Source organism: Muntiacus reevesi, chromosome 2 (genome assembly GCF_963930625.1).
Source record: "Muntiacus reevesi chromosome 2, mMunRee1.1, whole genome shotgun sequence".
NCBI lineage: Eukaryota > Metazoa > Chordata > Mammalia > Artiodactyla > Cervidae > Muntiacus > Muntiacus reevesi.
In genome coordinates this window covers 269693011-269717654 of record NC_089250.1, presented here as the reverse complement: position 1 = coordinate 269717654, position 24644 = coordinate 269693011, and the positions used below count along the sequence as shown (strand labels likewise).

At 41.7% G+C, this 24644-nt stretch overlaps 3 protein-coding genes and 1 pseudogene across 3 annotated transcripts in view; 2 read left to right on the top strand and 2 right to left on the bottom strand.

Annotated features, from left to right (window-relative positions):
• The window catches only part of LOC136157568 (zinc finger protein 135-like), a 466540-nt gene extending 445581 nt beyond the window's left edge, over positions 1–20959 (top strand). The window contains exon 3 of the mRNA XM_065919413.1: positions 20891–20959. The gene's annotated coding sequence lies outside the window, so the exon portion shown is untranslated. The remainder of the gene's footprint in view (positions 1–20890) is intronic.
• The window catches only part of LOC136157556 (zinc finger protein 678-like), a 466372-nt pseudogene extending 444268 nt beyond the window's left edge, over positions 1–22104 (bottom strand).
• Positions 1–24644, top strand: part of LOC136161629 (small ribosomal subunit protein uS14-like) — a 539148-nt gene that overhangs the window by 110806 nt on the left and 403698 nt on the right. The gene's annotated exons all lie outside the window — the stretch shown is intronic.
• Positions 4421–14404, bottom strand: LOC136157557 (zinc finger protein 737-like). The gene is made up of 6 exons (XM_065919405.1): positions 14297–14404; positions 10357–10483; positions 8851–8943; positions 7109–7215; positions 5156–5797; positions 4421–5071 (listed from the first exon to the last, which is right to left on the bottom strand). Exons 1-6 carry the CDS (start codon positions 14402–14404, stop codon positions 4421–4423), a joined length of 1728 nt encoding a protein of 575 aa, XP_065775477.1.

The window sequence follows — 24644 nt, the reverse complement described above, 5'->3', positions numbered from 1 at the left end:
CTGGAATCACAAATACTCAGACGCAACTGAGCACATATGAACATTTGCCTACACCAAAAAGTCATATTGTAAAAATCCTACTGTTTGTAGCATTTTCAAATGGGCTTCTTTCACTTAGTCATAAAGGAGTAAACAGAGAGAGCTGGCCTCCGTCTTAGGCCAGGTTGTGAGCATTAGTCTACACGCATGGTCACCCTCCCAGTGACCCGGAACTTTCGGCCCTGGTGTCTATAGAAGTGGCATACCAATGGAAAGTCAGATCCCACCCCGGCCCCCCATAAAAGAGCCTCAGGACATGTACTTGGACTCTGTGGCCTAAAAGAATATGTTCATTATCTCTGTAACAGAACAACGTGGTAAATTCCATTCAGTTTATTGGGATATGACCACAGGCCTGTTGATAAATATCCACTGTTTATTGAGTCCTGTGACACATGAATCATGGGTTAAAGTTGATCGTATCTCTCTTTTATAATGTCCAGACTAGTTTCAAGGAATTTGGGTAGGTGGGTTTGAGCAAGTACACTTAAGGTATATAAAGTTTTCACAAAAACTGTTCAGGGTCCTTGGCTAAGAGAAGACTCTGCCTAGGCCCCACCGGTGTAATAAACTGCACTCCACTATCTGCATTGTCCTTCTGAGTCAGTTTGTTTCCCAGAACACATGGCTACAACTGTAAAATGCATGGAATGATTGATAATGTATTTTATGCCTGAAAGCTTAACATGCAAAAGCTTAAGAACTACATCTGCGCCTATATTCCTACTCAGTAAATGAGTTCATAAATGACATTTTTTAAATTCCATACATATCTGTTAAGAAAATATTTGCACAAATATAGAGATCAGACGTGGACACAACAAAAGAAGGGGACCAGTTGAAAGGGTGCCACCGACACATTTACACCACCATGAGTAAAATGTAGAAGACTCTTGAGAGTCCCTTGGACTGCAAGGAGATCCAACCAGTCCATGCTAAAGGAAATCAGTCCTGAATATTCATTGGAAGGACTGATGTTGAAGCTAAAACTTCTATACTTTCGACACCTGATGTGAAGAAGTGACCCATTTGAAGAGACCCTGACACTGGGAAGGATTGAAGGGGGCAAGAGAAGGGGCCGACAGAGGATGAGATGGTTGGATGGCATCACTGACTCAATGGACATGAGTTTGGGCAAGGTCTAGGAGTTGGTGATGGACAGGGAGGCCTGGCGTGCTGCACTCCGAGGGGTCGCAAAGAGTCAGACACGAGTGAGCAATTGAACTGAACTGATGGTTAGAATAGATAGCTGGTGTTTACCACAGGGAGCTCAGCTTGGTGCTCTGTGCTGAGCAGAGGGGTGAAACCGAGGCCACGAGAGGGAAGGCCATAGGGAAAAGATTTATGTATACTCACGGCTGATTGATGACGTCACACAGCACAAACCAGCACCACATTGTAAACCAATTATGATCCAATAAATAAATAAATAAATGTCTCAAAAGGAAAAAAGCTAAGCAGACTGGTCACCGGCGGTGGGAACCCGTCTGACCCTGCGGGGACAAGGGCCGCACCCCTGGCCCAGGAATCCCCCACGTGCTGTGGGGAGACTGAGCCTGTGCCCACAGCTGCTGAGGCCGGGCGGGCAGCTTGCTCTTTCCATGGGCAGGAGGCAAAGAAAGATGCTCACCAGTGCTGAACAATAAGGAATGCAGAGCAAAGCTACAGGGATGTATCACCGCAGGCCAGTCAGAAGACTGAGCAAAAAGCCCACTAATAATATCATAAACGCTGAAGGGGCTTGGAGATCAGGGAACCTCCTACATGTCTGGAGGGAATGTAAGCTGGTGCAGTCACGTGGCTGGACCGTGTGGAAGTTCCTTAAAAAACATAACCTCCTGACATTTAAGGAAATGAATTCCATGAAAAGTAGACAAAACAGATTAATCGACAAATTGACAAGCTTTACAGTTTTTAGTAAATCATCTGCAATTCTGAAATGACCAGTTTTGATCTAGCATTTCTAAATTCTCTAAGTTAAATGTGTAAGAATACACATACACTCACATATTTCTTCTTGGCTTTCTCACTAACATGTATACCTTCAGGTATTTATATCTTGTATTCAATGTGTGTTATATAAATCATATTATGTATATATCTTCAGATATTTATATATTGCATTCAAAGTATGAGAAAGCCATGAGGAAACAGTTCCTTTAAACCTTACAAGACACATGTGCTAAGAATGATACAGGGTAAGATTTTAGAAATCTTGGTTCAGAATTTTACCATCATGGCTTTTGACAATTCTTTTGTGACTTTGTTAAATTTACATTTGCTTAAATGAGCCCCTGAAAAGCTTTGGCTAACACGAGAAGAAAGGACAATTGCAGCAGGTGACTTTATGACTCTAGGTCCTCAGGGAATTCAGAGTAAGCCTTGAGGGCCCCTGAGGAAGGTCAAGGCTACAACCAGGCAGAGATAATTCTAGTACTTGGGGTTCAGACCTGACCCTGTGTGAAGTGCTATGGGTCCCACAGGCTGAGTGTGGATGGGTCCATTCAAACAAAGACGAGCAGGATTCTGATGAGCTCAGAGGGTATCACTGAAGGGGGGCCTGTGCAGTAGACCCTGGGGTTCAGCAAGACTGCTGGTCCCAAGAAAGGGGTCACCTAGTGCAGGGGCTCACAGGACTGGCTGGTATGGATTCAAGGACCTGCAGGCTGCCTGCTCCCCAGACAGACGCTGAGACAGCAACAGCATGGAGCAGTCCAGGTGAGCTCTCAACAGTACTCTCTATGATCCTTCTTATTAGAACCACCATGATGTCCAAGTAGATAAAAATCGGAGAGGAGATACAACGTAGAAATCGTGGGAAATATATGAAGTTATGAGAGGTTTAACGGCAGTAAGGAACTAATTTCTACAGATGCCATTCCCCTGTGCTACAAAGTGTTTATCATTACATTACCTTTCCTGCAACCTTAAATAGGTGGGAGAGGTTAATGCTGGTGGTGCATTAACTCTTCATTAATTCCACATCAGTTGTAACACTGAAAAACCATTCACTTTTATTAATTAAGATACATTAATTTTACACAGATGGAATAAAACCTTTTACAATTGTTGTTTGATCCTTGATTAAAATACACATTACAAGCTTCTAAAAACTTCCCTGTTTCTCTGATGAAATGATCTGAGAATGGGATTTATATGGTTTACAAAATGGAGGCTAATTTAGTAAACATGGATGGACATTCATTATATTAATATGACATTTCCAGAAAGAGTTTTCTATACTTACATCAGATAGAAGAGAAGGTGTACTTACTTCAAGCCTGCCAGATAATATGCATGATTTCTCTATGTTGTTAGTAAACATGGATGGACATTCATTATATTAATATGACATTTCCAGAAAGAGTTTTCTATACTTACATCAGATAGAAGAGAAGGTGTACTTACTTCAAGCCTGCCAGATAATATGCATGATTTCTCTATGTTGTTAGTAAACATGGATGGACATTCATTATATTAATATGACTTTTCCAGAAAGAGTTTTCTATACTTACATCAGATAGAAGAGAAGGTATACTTACTTCAAGCCTACCAGATAATATGCATGATTTCTCTATGTTGCTGTTATAAAAATACCTTAGATTTTCATGAACTATCCTTGTTTTATGCTTAAAAAGCAACTGACATAATTATTGAAAACTTAGAGCAAACTTCTGTCTTACTTTGAATTATTCCCTGAACACTTATATCATGGTGACCACAGAGGTTTTCACATCAGTGACAAATACATCCATTCAGAGGTTTAGTGTGTATATAACATGACTGTGTTATTAATCTTGTAAATTGGAGAATAAATGTAAATGATCCCCACTTCATATAGAGGGCTTCTCTTACTATTGGGCAACAACCTTCAAAAATATAAGTTCATATATACAGTAGAAACAAATCACAACATGTAGTAATTTGAGAGTTGAATCACATTCGTTTTGGTTCCTTAATAATCTCAAATAACGTTAACATAAACAAGGATACGTTAATAATAATTATACCTCTGCAAATATCCACCCCTTCATCTTGTGATCCATACTAACATATCAATTTTATATGCGTTTTACTTATGGAATATTTGCTACAGTGTTTCTGCTTAGAGTAATTCAACAAAAGTGGTACGAATGAAATGCTTTCTAGTATGAATTCTCTGGTATTGAGTTAGTTTTGATGTTTGATTAAGCAGTTTCCTACATTTCTTCAATTTATTTCATGTATCTTTCCAAAGAAAACACTCGTTTTTTCAAAAGTGTATATTAAGGACCAAACTTTTTATCACTGATTCATTTCCAGGTTTTTCTGCAGTGTGAATTCTCTGATTGTGAGGGAGGTGATGGCTGTCAGGAAATCCTTTGCCACTTTCCTTACATTTCTAACATTTCTCTGCAGCATGAACTCTCTGATGTTGAGAAAGACTTGAATTCTGGGAAAAGGTTTTGCCACATGCTGTACATTTATAGGGTCTCTCCCCAGTATGGATTCGCTGATGTCCAGTTAAAGCTGAACGCTGCTTAAAAGCCTTGCCACATGCTGTACATTTATAAGGTCTCTCCCCAGTATGGATTTGTTGATGTTGAGTCAAAGTTGAACTCTGCTTAAAAGCCTTGCCACATGCTGTACATTTATAACGTCTCTCCCCAGTATGGATTCGCTGATGTTTCATTAAACCTGAACTCTGCTTAAAAGCCTTGCCACATGCTGTACATTTAAAAGGTCTCTCCCCAGTATGGATTCGCTGATGTTCAGTTAAAGTTGAACTCTGCTTAAAAGCCTTGCCACATGCTGTACACTTATAAGGTCTCTCCCCAGTATGGATTCGTTGATGTTGAGTTAAAGTTGAAATCTCCTTAAAAGCCTTGCCACAGTCTGTACATTTATAACGCCTCTCCCCAGTATGGATTCGATGATGTTGAATAAGAAAATAATAACGGATAAAGGCTTTGCCACATTCTGTACATTTATAAGGTCTTTCCCCAGAATGGATTCGCTGATGTTGAGTTAAAGTTGAATTCTGCTTAAAAGCCTTGCCACATGCTGTACATTCATAAGGTCTCTCCCCAGTATGGATTCGCTTATGTCGAGAAAGAAAATAATAACGGATAAAGGCTTTGCCACATGCTGTACATTTATAAGGTCTCTCCCCAGTATGGATTCGGTAATGTTCAGTTAAACCTGAACGCTGCGTAAAAGCCTTGCCACATGCTGTACATTTATAAGGTCTCTCCCCAGTATGGATTCGCTGATGTTGAGTTAAAGTTGAGCTCCGCTTAAAAGCCTTGCCACATGCTGTACATTTATAAGGTCTCTCCCCAGAAAGAATTCGCTGATGTTGAGTAATACATGAAGAGGAGATAAAAACTTTGTCACATTCTATACATTTGTATGGTTTTACCCCAGCATAGATTCCCAGATGTTCAGTTAAAGATGAACTCTGATTAAAGGCTTTGCCATATGCTGTGCATTTGAAATGCTTCCTTCCTGTTTGAACTTTCCTATGTCTACTTCGATTTGGTGAGTTACTAAAGACTTTTCCACATGTATGACACTTGCAATGTTTCTGCTTACTCTGAATTATTTGCTGTTGAATAAGTTTTGAAGACTGGTTAACAACTTTACCATAATCATAACAATTATAGGTCGTCTCTCCAATATCTATACTCTTAGAAGTGTTAATAGTAAGACTTGAGCTTTGATAAAATATATTCCTACACTTATGATGTTTAGAATTGTTGTCTGAAAACTGATGTCCCTGTTGTTTCAGGAGATATGAGTCTTGGTCAACATTATGCCCAGTTTCATTGCATGAAGAGCTTCTCATTCCATCATGTATACTCTTGTAATTATTGGGGGTGGAGCTCCTGCTTAAGGCATTAGTCATTTTGTTACACTTGGAAAGTTGTTCCACACTAATTATACCTCCATATGTATTGAATAATGGTTGAATAAGGTCTCTCCCATTATTATCAACATTAAAGATTTTGGAAGAAGGAGAAAATAGTTGGTTGGAGAACAAGAAACCCGTGTTAAATGATCGCTCAAATTGATTGTGTTGGGAATTTTCCCCCTCATCTTTAAGTTTCTGGTTTCCAGACATGTTTGAATGTATATTTAATAGACAGCTATGCTCAGAGTGTAGGTTTGAATGAGTATCTCCAGTAGAGACTAGATGACTTTCCAGACTTTCCACATTACCCATCAGAGAACATGTATGTTTCAACAGATGATGTGGATCTTTGCTGACAAATATACACTTAACTGCAGATGTTGATGACTGAAATTGGTCATCTGAAATTGGTTTTTCCTTATTTGATTCACATCCTTGATTTCTTTTGGCAGTAATGTTTACTTTATGGGAAACTGAACCAACTTGGTTGTATCCATCATAACATGCTTTCAACTCTTTATATGCCGTCATAGATTCCAAGTTTTTGGTTAAATGTAAATTTCTAAGGTGATATCTTTCATATATTCCTAGCTTTACTGTTGGGAGTAAATCTTCTAAGCCTGGCTTTTGGGTCCTCAAACACTGGGTGTCATGAGAAGACACAGCTGAAAGATACCAAATAATAAGTTATTCTACTTACTCTTCTTGGGGAATATAGTCTACAATTTACATAAAACTGGCATACACTTGGCTAGATGAAGCCTAAAACCGAGATAGAAGGAGTCAAGATGGCAGAGCATTCAGAAGACGTGGAGTTCATCTCTCTCCACAAAAGCATCAAAAATACATCTTGAAATGGAAAAATTCTCACAGAGCCCTGTGGAACATGGGCAGAGGAACTTGGACATCTGAAAGGACAAGAAAGATTCCTGCTTAGCCAGGTAGGACAAGAGAGTGATGGAGGAAAGGGAAGAGGAAAAGAAGCCAGATGGGACCCGCAAAACCCTGGGGGCATCTGAAAAGAGGCGAGGTCTCCACATCCAGGGAAGCCCCTCACTGGGGGAAACTCAGTTGGGAACGAGGGGAGCCTCGTTCTCTGTGGGAAGAGAACACGGCAACCAGCGTGCAGGACAGAGTGAGACCTGTATACAGGGTACTGATCCCTGCCCTGCCCACCCTGCCTGAGAGGGTGTCCTCCGCTGCAGACAAGGGCTGGGTGCTGGAACGTGGGGTTTGGAGAGCAGACCCAGGCAGAGAACTGCAGTTGGCCGTGAGGAGATATCCTGAGTGGACGGGAGGGAGGGAGGAGTTCTGCAAATGGGATGCTTGTGGAGGAAGCCTGAACCACCAGAGAAGCAGAGCGGTGCTGTTGAGTGATGCCCAAAGGGAAGAACCTCCTTGGTGCCTCTCTGTCCCTGTGCCTGTCCCTGCCTGTCCAGGCACTAGGAATGGCTCCCACCTAGGTGGGTGATCTCACGACCCCCACAGCTGCTTCCTCCTCCCCAGCCTCCTCCCTACCAGGGTATACTCATGGGCTCCAGGGGCAACTTCAGAACACACACCTGTGGGTGGTCCCAATGTACAGGTGGTGTTGAAACCACAGCTGAGACCCAAGGCCCTGCCACTAAGCAAGAACAGCTGAGATATCTCCATGCATCTGTACAAACCATGGTGTTCCACCCCACAACTGGCTTGGTAAACTCAGCCCCAACAGAACATCTGGATGGAAATGAGGTCTGGCAGTCAAGACCAGTCTGGCTTTAGCAACTGTAGACGTTGTAGGCCTGCACATGAGAGAAGCTGTAACATAAAATTCAGATTTGCATTTTCTCATTTTAGTGAGGTGTCTTATGTGAAGAAGGAATTCATAGGGCCTGGACTCCATCTCAGGCCTGTCTGTGCTGATCCTGCTCAGCCACCTCTGCAGTGGACTCTGAACTCTCTGCTTAGTGCCTGTGAGAATGACAATGAAAGGATAAGACCCCTCCGGACAGGGGAACCTTGAAGATCATATCCAGGTTCCTCATCACCTAAGAGAAAACAGACACAAATCACCCCTGCCTCCGGACACTACATATCAGAGTGCAAGCACAGGCTTATCGGTTATTAACTGGTTGGAATGTAACCGTGGGCTTATTGATTATTAACTGTTTGAACACATAACACGTGAATGATGGGGTTATTGTGATTGTGTTGACCCTTCCTTTGTAAGCATCAAGGGATTGGGATGGTGGGTTTGGACATGTAAACATGGGGTATAAAAGATTTTTAGAAATGCTGGTTGGTGACCTCGGCCAAGAGGAGACTCTGCCTTGGGCCCTAAAGTGTAATAAACTGCACTCCACTCTCTGCATTGTCCTCCTGATTGAGTTTGTTTCCCGGAAAGCGTGGCTATAACAATGCAGTGAAGAAAGAATTTGAGTATGAAATTTTCAAGGTCATATGTGTAGTTTCCAGTGGACTGGAAATTATATGGTAGAAAACAAAAAATATCTGTCTCCAGTATTCCTAGAAGTTTGGCAATTTTTTCACAGCTCCACCCACACACTTCTGACTAGGGACAGAATCAGCACTTTTAAAAGGACTTAATATAGTTACTCAGAAATATGCAGATTTTCTAAAACCTCCCCAAAATGGACGCGTTATCAGGTCATGCAGGTTTCTCCAGGCGAAGACAAATATTTTGGTTCTAACTGCGAATGTGAAAATTAATCACTGGAGAAAAAATACACAAATGATAAAAAGAATCAGGAATGGGTCAGGAGATGATGCTCTATGACAGTGACAGAAATAAACCTATGCTAATCCAAAATCATCTCCACGGAAGCAGACGTCTCAAACCACATGACAAAGTATGACTTCCTCCACAATGCTTGTCCCTCTTACCCAAGTTATCTGCTTCATCCATAGACACATACCTGGGTATATTGCTGTCTCTATTCTCCTTACATCCCAGGGATACTTCATTTGCTCCAGAAACGTGACCAGGTCTGGCTTAGAGACCACAAGACCTGTTCATCAGAAAAAGGAATATGTGTTTTCTGAGATAGTCATCTATTTCCATCCAATATGTGTTCAGGAGAGAGAGAAGTCAAGGTAAAAAGTTAAAATAGTATTAAAAAAATGATTTCAACAAATAGTTTATTGGAAGCATCTTTAAAAGATAAATGCTTCAAAATCAGATTCTGATATTATGCTCAAGTACTAATAAGGCAAAAGCCGGTAGTGGAATTCCAGTTTTACTAGGAGTGGCACTACTTTATAACACAGAAGTTACACAATTACCACGAACCTAGAATGAAGAATATGCAGGTCAAGAAGCAACAGTTAGAATCGTACATGGAACAGTTGACTGGTGGCAGAATGGGAAAGAAGTACATCAAGGCTGTACATGGCCACCCTGCTTATTTAATTTCTATGCAGAGTACATCATGCGAAATGCTGGGCTGGGTGAATCACAACCTAGAATCGAGATTACCAGGAGAGATATGAACAACTTCAGATATACAGATGATATCACTCTAATGGCAGAAATTGAAGAGGAATTAAAAAGGCTTTTGATGGGGGTGAAAGAGGAGAGTGAAAAAGCTGGCTTAAAACTCAACATTCAGAAAACTAAGATCATGGCATCCAGTCTCATCACTTCATGGCAAATAGATAGGGGGAAAGTGGAAACAGTGACAGATTTAGTTTTGGGATGTGGCCGTGGGCTCCAAAATTACTGCAGATGGTGACTGCAGCCATGAAATTAAAAATTGCTTGCCCTTTGGAGGAAAAGTTATGACAAAGACAGCATATTAAAAAGCAGAGTCATCACTTTGCCAACAAAGGTCAAAGGTATGGTTTTTTCAATAGTCATGTGTGGATGTGATATTTGGAACAAAAAGAAGGCTGAGCACCAAAGAATTGATGCCTTCAAACTGTGGTGCTGGAGAAGACTCTTGAGAGTTCATTGGTCAGCAAGGAGAACACACCAGTCAATCTTAAAGAAATCAAACCTGAATATTCATTGGAAGGACTGATGCTGAAGCTCTGATACTTCAGCCACTTGATGCGAAGAGCCAATTCATTGGAAAAGACCCTGATGCTGGGAAACATTGACGGCAGGAGAAGAGAGTGGCAGAAGATGAGATGGTTGAATAGCATTATAGACTCAGTGGATAAGAATTTGAGCAAACTCTGGGAGTTAAAAAGGCTAGGGAAGCCTGGCTTGCTGCATTCCATGGGATCGCAAAGAGTTGGACAGGACTTAGTGCCTGAACAACAAGGAGGCAGGTTACATCAAGAAAGAAGGTTAGTTTCCCCTGGAAAGTAGGGATCTTAACCTCTACTGGACAAAGCAGGAAATTCCAGGAGGCATTCTAGAATGAATGAACCAAAACCCTAAGGATACATAAGGGATTATGGAAGCAAGTTATCCTCACCCAAGCAGGCCAGATTCCCGTAGTTCTCTAACATCACGTCCCTGTACAATTCCCGCTGACCGAGGTCCAGGCATTCCCACTCCTCTTGAGTGAAATCTATGGTCACATCCTGGAATGTCAGCAGCCCCTGAAAAATAAAGGACATAAGCAATGTGGACCTGGGAAGACTTCCTAATGTGACCCAAGATGAAACCAGCAAGAGAAATGGTTTTGATTTAGGAGAATGTCTGGTGTTACACAAGAATATAATTTTTATAGTGCTGTATTTTCCACAGTATTTATAACCCCAGGAAAAGAGAATGAGATATGATCCACAGACCACTATAAAAACTATTCTGATCTGGAAGAGAAATTATAAAACAATCACATCAACACTGACCTATCTATTTGTGAGAGTTGTACTCGTGTGACACAGAATAAACTCTCTATCAAGGAAAGTGTGTTAGTCACTCAGTCATGTCTGATTCTTTCCGACCCCATGGACTGTAGCATGCCAGGCTTCTCTGTCCATGGGATTTTTCAGGCAAGAATACTGAAGTGAGTTGCCATTTCCTTCTCCAGGGGAATCTTCCCCACCAAGGGATCGGACCCTGGTCTCCCACATTGCAGAGAGATTCTTCACCATCTGAGCCACCTGGGAAGCCCCTTGTCAAGGAACCAGGAAATATTTTTAAAAAGCATGATGCTCTGATCTAAGAGTTCTGGAGTGGGGCCAATGTGCCGCATTTTTAACAAGCTTATTTAAACTAATAATGTTGAAAACTCTGATACATGAGTGACCGTTCTGAATAGCAAAGAGGTAGACCACTAAGGTAAGAATTGATACTTAACTTTGAATTTTAAGTGTTTTACAAAATTGACAGGTCTGATAGAATAGTACCCAGAACAGCAATAATCCTTTGAACTATTTAGTATATACTATATGTCTTTCTAAAAGTTTTTACAGGGTCTTGAATGCATCACATAAATAATAGAAAATCAACAACATTGTTGTTCCACCGTTTTGCAAACATTTTGCCAAACATTCATTAAATGACAGATCTTGAATTTGCTTCAGTTTATGTGAACTAAAATTTAACTAGTAAAACACAGATACACAGAGACAACACTAAAGAAAGTGTATACGAGTTTTTATAGGGTCTTCCCTGGTAGTCTGAACTCCCAAGTCAGGGGGGCGGGTTCAGACCCTTGTTAGAGAACTAGATCCCACATGCCACAGCTAAAGTGTGCCTGCTGCAACAAAGTCTCCCACATGGCTCCAAGATTCTGCAGGCTACGACCAAGACACAACTCAGCCAAACATAAATACGTGTATTTTTTAAAAACAACTTTATATAACTGGGGAGAATACCAAAACAAGAAAAAAAATTTTTTTAACATTTTCATGCTTACAGACATATATTACAATGAAACTGTATACTTACTAAGAGTATTAAGGAAAAGCTAACCTTCACAAAACTAAGATCACGGCATCCGGTCCCATCACTTTATGGCAAATAGATGGGGAAAGAGTGGAAACAGTGGCTGACTTTATCTTGGGGGCTCCAAAATCACTGCAGATGCTGACTGCAGCCATGAAATTAAAAGACGCTTACTCCTTGGAAGGAAAGTTATGACCAACCTAGACAGCACATTAAAAAGCAGAAACATTACTCTGTCCACAAACGTCTGTCTAGTCAAGGCTATGGTTTTTCCAGTAGTCATGTATGGGTGTGAGAGTTGGACTATAAAGAAAGCTGAGCACAGATTTGATGCTTTTGAACTGTGGTGTTGGAGAAGACTCTTGAGAGTCCCTTGGAGTGCAAGGAGATACAATCAGTCCATCCTAAAGGAAATCATTCTGGATGTTCATTGGAAGGACGGATATTCAAGCTGAAACTCCAATATTTTGGCCATCTGATGCGAAAAACTGACTCATTTGAAAAGACCCTGATGTTGGGAAAGATGGAAGGCAGAAGGGGACAACAGAGGATGAGATGGTGAGATGGCATCACTGACTCAATGGACATGAGTTTGGGTAAACTCCAGGAGTTGGTGATGGACAGGGAGACCTGGAGTGCTGCGGTTCATGGGGTCGCAAAGAGTCAGACACGAATGAGCGACTGAACTGAACTGATTCATGTTCAGTTCAGTTCAGTTCAGCTGAGTTCATTCATATTCATGTCAATAAAATCAGTTCATGTTCAGTTCAGTTCAGTCATTCATATTCATGTCAATAAAATCGAGATTATTTTTAATCGGTTAAAATATATACATCTACTTGTGGATGATATTCTTTGTACAATTTAAATACACTAGAGTGCAAACATATACAATGGTATAAGATAAATTAGCTCTTGGTTCTGAAACTTTAATTTCTTGAAAAACTATCATTTTGTAGAGCTGTATCTTAGAAATTCAACACAGGTGAAAACAGATTAGCACCAACAGGATTGTTGCAAATATTTTGATTAAAAAAATGCAAAAATGTGAGTAAGACTTTCTCTGTGATATGAGCATGGAGTGTACTGGAAACATCACACTTGGGCTTGAGTGATGAAAACTCCCACTCCCAGAACCCAGTATCTATCATCAACACAGTAAGGTTCATTGTCCAAACCAAAGAGAAACCAAGATGTGGAGTTTCTCCATTAAGTGTGAGGGTTTTTACATGTTCCTCATTCAATTTTTCCACAGCCTTGTCTAAAGACAGACTTTTACAAAATGAACTTTATAGCCTGATAATCTCAGAGAAATCACCAGAGCCAGTAGACATCATCTGTCATGGTGTAGATGGATCACACGGAAGATGCACTATCAGAACCTGGGCATTTTGGAAAAAATAAGGAAATCATAACTTGATCCTAACATAAAAATATCAGTTTTATACAAAATTAATTTCATATATACTTCCTCTCTTTTGTATCCTAACAATGTTGTCACGCGAGTGACATGTTGTATGTTCCTCGGTTCTTTCTGTCGTCACAATAAAAATTTCAAGTGACGGACATTAAAGCCCCTTGGCGGGTCAGGGGTCTCAGAGGACAGACCGTGTTATAGCTCTTAAATAAATCAGTGTTATAGCTCTATTTATTTAGATAATAGCCGGAAAATCCATCTTCGAGTTGTGAGGACATGTCGATCCAAAGACACGAAGAGAAGATCGCCCCATCGCGTGGGAGAGAGAGAGAGAGAGAGAGAAGAAGGAAGAGGGCTTTGACTCCTTTTTTTCTGTTTCTCTGCCCCTGGGTCTGTCTTATGTAAATCGGGCCTAGGCAGGCGCCTTGTTTGTTTTACCAGAGGTTCTCACTTCAGTACTAAGACCTTTGTTCTATTTTCGCGGGTTTTCCCTTCCAGGAATTTTAGCCACCGCCATTTTGAACTCTTTTTCCCTATTCTAACTACCTGACAATGTGTTTAACTACTAAGTCTTAGCATTACAGAGGACAGAATCTCCTCCTTTTCTTTTTATTTCTGAGCAATTTCTGAAAAATTCTGGATCACTGAGTTTATTCAATATATAAGGGCATTTTCTAACTCCTAAAGAGCTGAAATTGCATCCCCATGGAAACTCATCATGGCACTTCCCCTAGTTCCCTAAGATCCCAACACCGAACCACATCCCAATGGGAATCTCGGATACCAGTGCCTCTCCGTGTTTCTCTCTCACAAAGGGAATACATTCACCAGTTGAAAGTCGCTAATTCATGCTGAGAATTCATCATGCTCCATAGAAAGCCAGGATACAGACAAGGGAGACAAGATTCTGGGATACAAGGGAAAAGTGGTCTAAAGAGCCAGGCTTCACTATGAGAAGAAGAAAAGGAAAAAATAAAGAACTTGATAACAAACACCCAGGAAGAAAAGTTAGAAGCAGAGAACTAAAGGTTCGCAGGTTCTCACTCCAGGTATTTCAGGAAGAAAAGAAGACACAGCCCCAGACCCAAGACAGGACTCGTACCTGAGAAGCTGCCATTTCCTCCTCTTCTACCTCCTGCTCTGCGTCTTCTCTGGGGATGTTACGTCGCAAACTCACATCTGCATCTTGAGAAAATACCTTCAAAGGCATCCATGCAGCTCTTTAACCTGCAACTGCCGCAGGGAAAGAGAAGAAAAAGTTTTCCTGTTTCCCTCACGCGCTTGAGCCCCTTCTCGACTTTCTGTGTTCCCAATCTGTAGTGGGGAATCAAGACGAACGTGATAATGCTAATCACATCGTGGTGCTCTACACTATTTGCAGATCGTCCGGGCTAGCTCTTCTCCTTCCTTTTCGAGTTACAGAGAACAGTTCACGAGAGACAATGGACCCTGCTTCTGGGCTAGCTGACCCAGCCTTGAGGGTTGTGAAAAAAATGCAAGAGGAAGACCTGCATTCAGAGCCCTGAGGGGAAATATCACACCTGAGACCTCAGGAAGGGAGGGTTTAGGGAGGGAACTTCAAGAAACAAAGAAGGTCAACCTGATTCCCTGGGGAGGGGCTCTTTCTAACATCCGTGCGGTGGTCCACAGCCTGCCTGTACCCTTGGGGGCTGGGAGGGGAGAAGTCAGTGAGTAGTGGGAATCACCTGGGGGTCTTGGGTCCCTGCCAGGCTTTACTTGCTGAATTCTTACCAAAGATCTCCCCTGTCCTTAGTTTTTCTCACTCTCCTCTGCAGCCTGGGGACACGGGTTTTCACAAAATGATTTCCTTTGTGACCACCTCTCTGCAGGCGTGGCACCTCCAATTTCTGAGACTAGGAGCCTGGAGGCATATCCATCCCCGCTTTCCTGGAAAAGAAATCAGGGGCAGCAGGAGGCCTGGCGGGCTGCAGTCCAGGGCGACTGAGCGACTGAAACCTGAACTGAGCTGAGCAGGACACCCTAGGTTCACAGTGCCTATGGTCGGAGCCAAATGTCTCTGAAAACGGTGCCCTAAATGCTATCTGATGCCCAACGAAGGAAGTAATGATCGGTGTTGTCATAAGTTACATCACACATGAATTAACACCTGAGAATGTTGTTGCTCTACTTCCTGTGTGTGTTTTTCTAGGTTTTATCAGTCAACTGCTTCAGTTTGTTGTCTGCTCCATTTAGAGAGCTCTATTTTCCCACATCTTTAAAGTATAATGACCAAGGAAAAATTAAAGATAGAAGCATATTCATCTTTCTCATATTATATATTCTAAAAAATATTCAGTCTGCATTCACCAGTACCAACTTTGTAGAAGATTTAGATTCACAGCAGAATTGAGAATAAAGTATAGACATTTCCCATATACCTCTTGTTCCCACATGTGGACAAACTCCCTAATTAGCTTTCCCCACCAGAGCGAGCATTTGTTTGTTACCACTGCTGAATCTACACAGGCAGTAAATAGATCAACTCTCTAGTTTGCCCCTGTGTTCCTCTTTTAGGAATGTGCACTCCATACCTCCTGATAAATGTTTAATAACATGTGTCCATCATGACAGTTTAACACAAATTACTTCATTTGTGTTAATGAAAGTTCTCTAGACTTAGGATATTCATAGTCCCTCCTTTGAAACCCACAGTAACCATGAACCTTTTTAACCTCTTCTAGATTCCCAGTGACTGAGTGGTAAAGAGTCTGCCTGCCGTTTCAGGACATCCAAGAGATGCAGGTTCAATACTTGGGTCCGGAGGATCCCCTGGAGGAAGAGATGGCAACCCACTCCAGTATTCTTTCCTGGGAAATCTATGGACAGAGGTGAGCCTGGCAGGCTACATTCCCTCGGATCACAAATACTCAGACACAACTGAGCACACATAAGAACATTTACCTACACAAAAATGTCATATTGTAAAAATCGTACTTTTTGTAGCATTTTCAAATGGGTTTCTTTCACTTAATAATGAAGGAGGAAACAGACAGAGCTGGCCTCCGTCTTAGGCCAGGCTGTGAGCATTAGGCTACATGCATGGTCACCCTCCCAGTGGACTCTGAACTTTGCGCCCTGGTGTCTGTAGAAATGGCATACCAATGGAAACTCAGATCCCACTCCGCCCCCCATAAAAGAGCCTCAGGAATTATACTAGGACTCTGTTGCCAAAAAGAATATGTTAATTATCTCTGTAACAAAACAAAGTGGTGAATTCCATTCTGTTTATTGGGATATGACCACAGGCCTGTTGATAAATATCCACTGTTTATTTAGTCCTGTGACACATGAATCATGGGTTACCTTTGATCTTATCCCTCTTTTCCCTTGTCCAGACTAGTTTCAAGCAATTTTAGGAGGTGAGTTTGAGCAAGTACACTTAGGGTATATAAAGTTTTCACAAAAACTGTTTGGGGTCCTTGGCTAACAGGAGACTGTGCCTTGCTCCTCCCCCCCACCCCCACCCCCCATGTAATAAACTGCACTCCACTATCTGCATTGTCCTTCTGAGTCACTTTGTTCCCCAGAACGTGTGGTTGCAACCGAAAAATGCATGGAATGATTGTTAATGTATTTTATGCCTTGAAAGCTTAACATGTAAAAGCTTAAGAACTACCTCTGCGCCTATATTCCTGCTCAGCAAATAAGTTCATCTATACTATTTTTTAAATTCCATACATATCCGTTAAGACAATTTTGCACAAATATAGAGATCAGACGTGGACACAGCAAGAGAAGAAAAGGGGGACCAATTGAAAGGGTACCATTGACATATATACACCACCATGGGTAAAACGTTGGAGAAGACTCTTGAGAGTCCCTTGGACTGCAAGGAGATCCAACCAGTCCATCCTAAAGGAAATCAGTCCTGATATGCATTGGAAGGACTGATGTTGAAGCTGAAACTTAAATACTTTGGCCATCTGATATGAAGAACTGGCTCATTTGAAGAGACCCTGACACTGGGAAAGATTGAAAGGGGGAGGAGAAGGGGCCGACAGAGGATGAGGTGGTTGGATGGCATCACTGAGTCAATGGACATGAGTTTGAGCAAGCTCCAGGAGTTGGTGATGGACAGGAGACCTGGCGTGCAGCACTCCATGTGGTCACAGAGTCAGACACGAGTGAGCAACTGAACTGAACTGATGGTGAAAATAGGTAGCTGGTGGGAAGCTGCTGTTTACCACAGGAGCTCAGCTCGGTGCTCTGTGCTGAGCAGAGGGGAGAAACTGAGACCACGGGAGGGAGGGCCAAGAGGGAGAAGATTTATGTATACTCACGGCTGATTGATGACGTCACAGAGCACAAACTAGCAGAACATTGTAAAGCTATTATGTTCCAATAAATAAATAAATAAATGTCTCAAAAGGAAAAAAGCTAAGCAGACTGGTCACCGGCGGTGGGAACCCGTTTGACCCTGCGGGGACAAGGACCGCACCCCTGGCCCAGGAATCCCCCACGTGCTGTGGGGAGACTGAGCCTGTGCCCCACAGCTGCTGAGGCCGGGCGGGCAGCTTGCTCTTTCCATGGGCAGGAGGCAAAGGAAGATGCTCACCAGCGCTGAACAATAAGGAATGCAGAGCAAAGCTACAGGGATGTATCACCACAGGCCAGTCAGAAGAACAATGAGCCAAAAGCCCACTAATAATGTCATAAACGCTGAAGGGGCTTGGAGATCAGGGAACCTCCTACGTGGCTGGAGGGAATGTAAGCAGGTGCAGTCATGAAGGAGGACCCGTGTGGAAGTTCTTAAAAAACATAACCTCCTGGCATTTAAGGAAATGAGTTCCATGAAAAGTAGACAAAACAGATTAATAGACAAATTGACAAGTTTTATAGTTTGTAGTAAATCATCTGCAATTCTGAAATGACCAGTTTGATATAGCATTTCTAAATTTTCTAAGTTAAAGGTGTAAAAATACACATACACTCACATATTCCTTCTTGGTTTTCTCACTAACATGTATACCTTCAGATATTTATATCTTGTAATCAATGTGTGTTATATAAATCATATTATGTATATATCTTCAGATATTTATATATTGAATTCAAAGTATGACAAAGCCAAGAGAAAACAGTTCCTTTAAGCCTTACAAGACACATGTGCTAAGAATGATAGAGGGAAAGATTTTATAAATCTTGGTTCAGAATTTTCCCATCATGGCTCTTGATTATACTTTTTGTGACTTTGTTAAACTTACATTTGCTTAAATGAGCCCCTGAAAAGTTTTAGCTAAAAGAAGAACAAAGGACAATGGCAGCACGTGAGTTTATGACTCTAGGTCCTCAGAGAACTCACAACAAGCCTTGAGGTCCCCTGAGGAAGGTCAAGGCTAGAACCAGGCAGAGAAAATTCAAGTACTTGGGGTTCAGACTTGACCCTGGGTGAAGTGCTGTGGGGCCCACAGGCTGAGTGTGGATGGGTCCATTCAAACAAAAACGAGCAGGATTCTGATGAGCTCAGAGGGTATCACTGAAGCGGGGCCTGTGCAGTAGACCCTGGGGTTCAGCAAGACTGCTGGTCCCAAGGCAGGGGTCATCTAGTGCATGTGCTCAAAGGACTGGCTGGTGTGAGTTCAAGGACCTGCAGGCTGCCTGCTCCCCAGACAGACGCTGAGGCAGCAACAGCATTAGCAGTTCAGGGGAGCTCTCAACAGTACTCTCTATGATCCTTCTTATTAGAACCACCACGATGTCCATGTAGATAAAATCGGAGAGGAGATACAACGTAGAAATGGTGGGAAATATATGAAGTTATGAGAGGTTTAATGGCAGTAAGGAACTAATTTCCACAGATGCCATCCCCCTGTGCTTCAAATAGCCTATCATTACCTTACCTTTCCTGCAACCTTAAATAGGTGGGAGAGGTTAATGCTGGTGGTGCATTAACCCTTCATTCATTCCACATCAATTGTAACACTCAAAAACCATTCACTTTTATTAATTAAGGTACATTAATTTTACACAGATGGAATAAAACCTTTTACAATTGTTGTTTGATCCTTGATTAAAATACACATTACAAGCTTCTAAAAACTTTCCTATTTCTCTGATGAAATGACCTGAGAATGTGATTTATATGGTTTACAAAATGGAGGCTAATTTAGTAAACATGAATGGATATTCATTATATTAATATGACTTTTCCAGAAAAATTTTTCTATACTTACATCAGATAGAAGAGAAGGTGTCCTTACTTCAAGCCTGCCAGATAATAAGCATGATTTCTCTATGTTCCTGTTATAAAAATACCTTCGATTTTCATGAACTATCCTTCTTTTATGCTTAAAGAGCAACTGACCTAATTATTGAAAACTTTGAGCAAACTTTTGCCTTACTTTGAATTATTCCCTGAACACTTACATCATGGTGACCACAGAGGTGTTTGACATCAGTGACAAATACCTCCATTCAGAGTTTCAGTGTGTATATAACACGACTGTCTTCTAAATCTTATAAAGTGGAGAATAAATGCAAATGATTCCCACTTAATACAGAAGGGCTTCTCTTACCCTTGGGCAACAACCATCAAAAACATAAGTTCGTATATACAGTAGAAACAAATCACAGCATGTAGTAATTTGAGAGTTGAATTACATTCGTTTTGGTTCCTTAATCTGAAATAACATTAACATAAGCAAGGATACATTAATAATAATTATACCTCTGCAAATATCCACCCCTTCATCTTGCGATCCATACTAACATATCAATTTTGTATGTGTTTTACTTATGGAATACTTGCTACAGTGTTTCTTCTTAGAGTAATTCAACAAAAGTGGTACTAATGACATGCTTTCTAGTATGAATTCTCTGGTATTGAGTTACTTTTGATGTTTGATTAAGCAGTTCTCTACATTTTTTTATTTCATTCGGGTATCTTTCCGAAGATAACACTCGTTTTTTCATAATTGTATATTTAGGACCAAAGTTATTTTCACTGATTCATTTCTAGGCTTTCTCTGCAGTATGAATTCTCTGATTGTGAGTGAGATGATGGCTGTGAGGAAATCCTTTGCCACATTGCTTACATTTCTTTTTTTTTCTTAGTTCACGTTTGTTTATTGTTGTAAGATTTTGTTTTGAACATCGAACACTGCACCAAAATATGAGTCATTTATCTTCAGACAGTTATCTTTGCCATAAAGTAATGATGTTGACAATTTCTGACAACTCAAGAAATGTATTAGTGGCACTGCTGTGTCTAATAATCAAATGTCATCATAGACTGAATGTAATGATTAAACTAAAAGAGCAACATTTGCCCTTCCTCTTCTTACCTTTAAAACAAACCCAAAAAAGTAATTTTCACATGGAAAGAGCACTTACTTTAAACCAAAACTCAATCTTTCACCGGTTTCATTATACCCAGCATTCTCTAAAGCGGGAAAACAAGGCTTCCCAGAGTTAACTATTGATGATACGTGAAAAGATGACAAAATCCCCTGGGAGAGTCGGTTTTCACCAACCTGCAGACAACTCAAGTCTGCTCTTGGCCTGTTCCTTTGAGTCTGGCCGGTACCTCTGAGGACACATTTCATCTGCAGGACCATGTGCAGTCGGGGGTACGAACACGTCTGGCTCCGGTGGGTGGCTATCTCTCCTGGATTGTCAGCAGCTCTTTCCTCACATCATGCTAGGAAGTTTTATCCTTTTTCCAGCTGAAAACTAGCATTCCTTACATTTCTAACATTTCTCTGCAGCATGAACTCTCTGATGTCGAGAAAGACCTGAACTCTGGGAAAAGGCTTTGCCACATGCTGCACATTTATAAGGTCTCTCCCCAGTATGGATTCGGCGATGTTGAGTAAGAAGTGAATAATTGATAAAGGCTTTGCCACAGTCTGTACATTTAGAAGGTCTCTCCCTAGTGTGGATTCGCTGATGTTGAGTTAAATCTGAACTTTTCTTAAAAGCCTTGCCACATGCTGTACATTTATAGGGCCTCTCCCCAGTATGGATTCGCTGATGTTGAGTTAAAGTTGAAATCTCCTTAAAAGCCTTGGCACATGCTGTACATTTATAAGGGCTCTCCCCAGTATGGATTCGCACATGTCGAGTAAGAACATCAGAACGGATAAAGGCTTTGCCACATTCTGTACATTTATAAGGTCTTTCTCCGGTATGGATTCGCTGATGTTGAGTTAAATCTGAACTCTGCTTAAAAGCCTTGCCACATGCTGTACATTCATAAGGTCTCTCCCCAGTATGTATTCGCTGATGTCGAGTAAGAAAATAATAACCGATAAAGGCTTTGCCACATGCTGTACATTTATAAGGTCTCTCCCCAGTATGGATTCATTGATGTAGAGTAAGAAGTGAATAATAGATAAAGGCTTTGCCACATTCTGTACATTTATAAGGTCTCTCCCCGGAATGGATTCGTTAATGTCGAGTAAGAAATAAATAATTGATAAAAGCTTTGCCACACTCTGTACATTTATAAGGTCTCTCCCTAGTATGGATTCGGTGATGTTCAGTTAAAGTTGAACTCTGCTTAAAAGCCTTGCCACATGCTGTACATTTATAAAATCTCTCCCCAGTATGGATTCGATGATGTTCAGTTAAAGTTGAGCTCCGCTTAAAAGCCTTGCCACATGCTGTACATTTATAAGGTCTCTCCCCAGTATGGATTCACTGATGTTCAGTTAAAGCTGAATTTTGCTTAAAAGCCTTCCCACATGACGCACATTTATAAGGTCTCTCCCCAGTATGGATTCGCTGATGTTCAGTTAAAGCTGAACTCCGCTTAAAAGCCTTGCCACATGCTGTACATTTATAAGGTGTCTCCCCAGTGTGGATTTGCTCATGTTGAGTAATACATGAACAGGAGATAAAAACTTTGTCACATTCTGTACATTTGTATGGTTTCTCCCCAGCATGCATTCCCAGATGTTCAGTTAAATATGAACTCTGATTAAAGGTTTGGCCACATGCTGTACATTTGAATTGTTTCCTTTCTGTATGAACTTTCCTGTGTCTAGTTCGATTTGGTGAGTTACTAAAGACTTTTCCACATGTATGACACTTGCAGTGTTTCTGCTTGCTCTGAATTATCTGCTGTTCAATAAGTTTTGAAGACTGGTTAACAACTTTACCATAATAATAGCAATTATAAGTCTCTCCAATATCCATACACTTATAAGTATTAATAGTAAGATTTGAGCTTTGACAAAACATATTCCTACACTTATGATGTTTAGAATTGTTGTCTGAAAATTGATGTCCCTGTTGTTTCACGAGATATGAGTCTTGGTCAACATTATGGCCAGTTTCATTGCATGAAGAGCTTCTCATTCCATCATGTATACTCTTGTAATTATTGGGGGTAGAGTCCTGCTTAACACATTACTTATTTTGTTACACTTGGAAAGTTGTTCCACACTAATTATACCTCCGTATGTATTGAACAATGATGGTTGAATAAGGTCTCTCCCATTATTATCAACATTCCAGCTTTTGGAATAAGGAGAAAAGAGTTGTTGGTTGAAGAACAAGAAACCCTTGTTAAAGGATCCCTCAAATTTATTGTATTGGGAACTTTCCCCATCAGGTTTAAGTTTCTGGTTTCCAGACATGTTTGAATGTATATTTAATAGACACCTATGCTCAGAGTTTAGGTTTGAATGAGTATTTGCAGTAGAGACCAGATGACTTTCCAGATTTTCCTCACTTCCCTTCAGAGAGCATGTATGTTTCAAGAGATGATGAAGATCTTTGCTGACAAATATACACTTATCTGCAGATGCTGATGGCTGAAACTGGTCATCTGAAATTGGTTTTTCCTTACTTGATTCACATCCTTCATTTCTTTTTGCGGTAATGTTTACTTTATGGGAAACTGAGCCAACTTGGTTGTGTCCATCATAACATGCACTGGGCTCTTTATATGCCCTCATATATTCCCAGTCTTTGGTTAAATGTAAATTTGCAAGGTGAAATCTTTCATGTATTCCTAGCTTTGCTGTTGGGAGTAAATCTTCTAATCCTGGCTTTTGAAACCTCAAACCCTGGGTGTCGTGAGAAGACACAGCTGAAAGATATCAAATAATAAGTTATTCTACTTACTACTCTTGGGGAATATAGTTTACAATTTGCATAAAATCGGCATACACTTGGCTAGATTAAGCCTAAAACCGAGATAGAAGGAGTCAAGATGGCAGAGGATTTGGAAGACGTGGAGTTCATCTCTCTCCACAAAAGCATCAAGAATACATCTTGAAGTGGAAAAATTCTCACAGAGCCCTGCAGAACACGGGCAGAGGAACTTGGAGACCTGAAAGGACAAGAAAGATTCCTGCTGAGCCAGGTGGGACAAGAGAGTGATGGAGGAAAGGGAAAAGGAAAAGAAGCCGGATGGGACCCGCAAAACCATGGGGGGATCTGAAGAGAGGAGAGGTCTCCACATCCAAGGAAGTCCCTCACTGGCGGGAGCTCAGTTGGGACAGAAGGGGAGCCTTGTTCTCTGTGGGAAGAGAACACGCAACCAGCATGAAGGACAGAGTGAGACGTGTACCCAGGGTACTCACCCCTGCCCTGCCCACCCAGCCTGAGAGGGTGTCCTCCGCTGCAGACAAGGGCTGGATACTGGAACGTAGCGTTCTGAGAGCAGACCCAGGTAGAGGACTGCGTTAGCCGAAAGGAGATATCCTGAGGGGATGGGAGGGAGGGAAGAGCTCTGCACATGGGATGCTTGTGGAGGAAGCCTGAACCACCAGAGAAGCAGAGTGGCGATGTTGAATGATGCCCGAAGAAAAGAACCTCTTTGCAGCCACTCTGCCCCTCTGCCTGTCCCTGCCTCTCCAGGCGCTAGGAATGGCTACCACCTAGGTGGGTGATCTCATGACCCCGACAGCTGCTTCCTCCTCCGCAGCCTCCTCCCCACCAGGGTAGGCTCATGGGATCCAGGGGCACATTCAGAACACAAGCCTGTGGGTGGTCACAACGTATAGGTGATGTTGAAACCACAGCTGAGCCCCAAGGCCCTGCCACTAAGCAAAAAGAGCTGAGATCTCTTCTTGCATCTGTACAAACCATGGTGTGACACCACACAACTGGCTTGGTAAACTCAGCCCCAACAGAACATCTGGATGGAAATGAGGCTCTGGCAGTCAAGACCAGTCTAGCTTTAGCAACTGTAGAGTTTGTAGGCATGCACATGAGGCATTTGGGCCAGGTCACAGTCTACTTTGCCCTCATAGCACCACAGCAGTTTCAGCTCCACAATGAATGTACACCTGGGATATGACTACAGTGGATCTCTGCTGGTGACCTGGTGAAAACATCTGAGAGACACCAGGGTCAAGTGCCAGCATACCCATGGTTCAGGTGGGGCCAAGATCAATGCCAACACAGGGTCACATGAGAGCTGGCACAGCACCTGAGTGATGACATGCAGAGCACTCTCCGAGGAGAACATCCCCAGA

Coding starts and splice junctions, on each gene's coding strand:
- LOC136157557 (XM_065919405.1), bottom strand. CDS start 14,404: ATGCCTTTGAAGGTATTTTCTCAAGATGCAGATGTGAGTTTGCGACGT. Junction 8,944..10,356: donor CGGGAATCTGGCCTGCTTGG/GTGAGGATAACT, acceptor TCTGATGAACAG/GTCTTGTGGTCTCTAAGCCA. Junction 7,216..8,850: donor AGAGACAGCAATATACCCAG/GTATGTGTCTAT, acceptor CCGTCCACTCAG/GATATCTCCTCACGGCCAAC.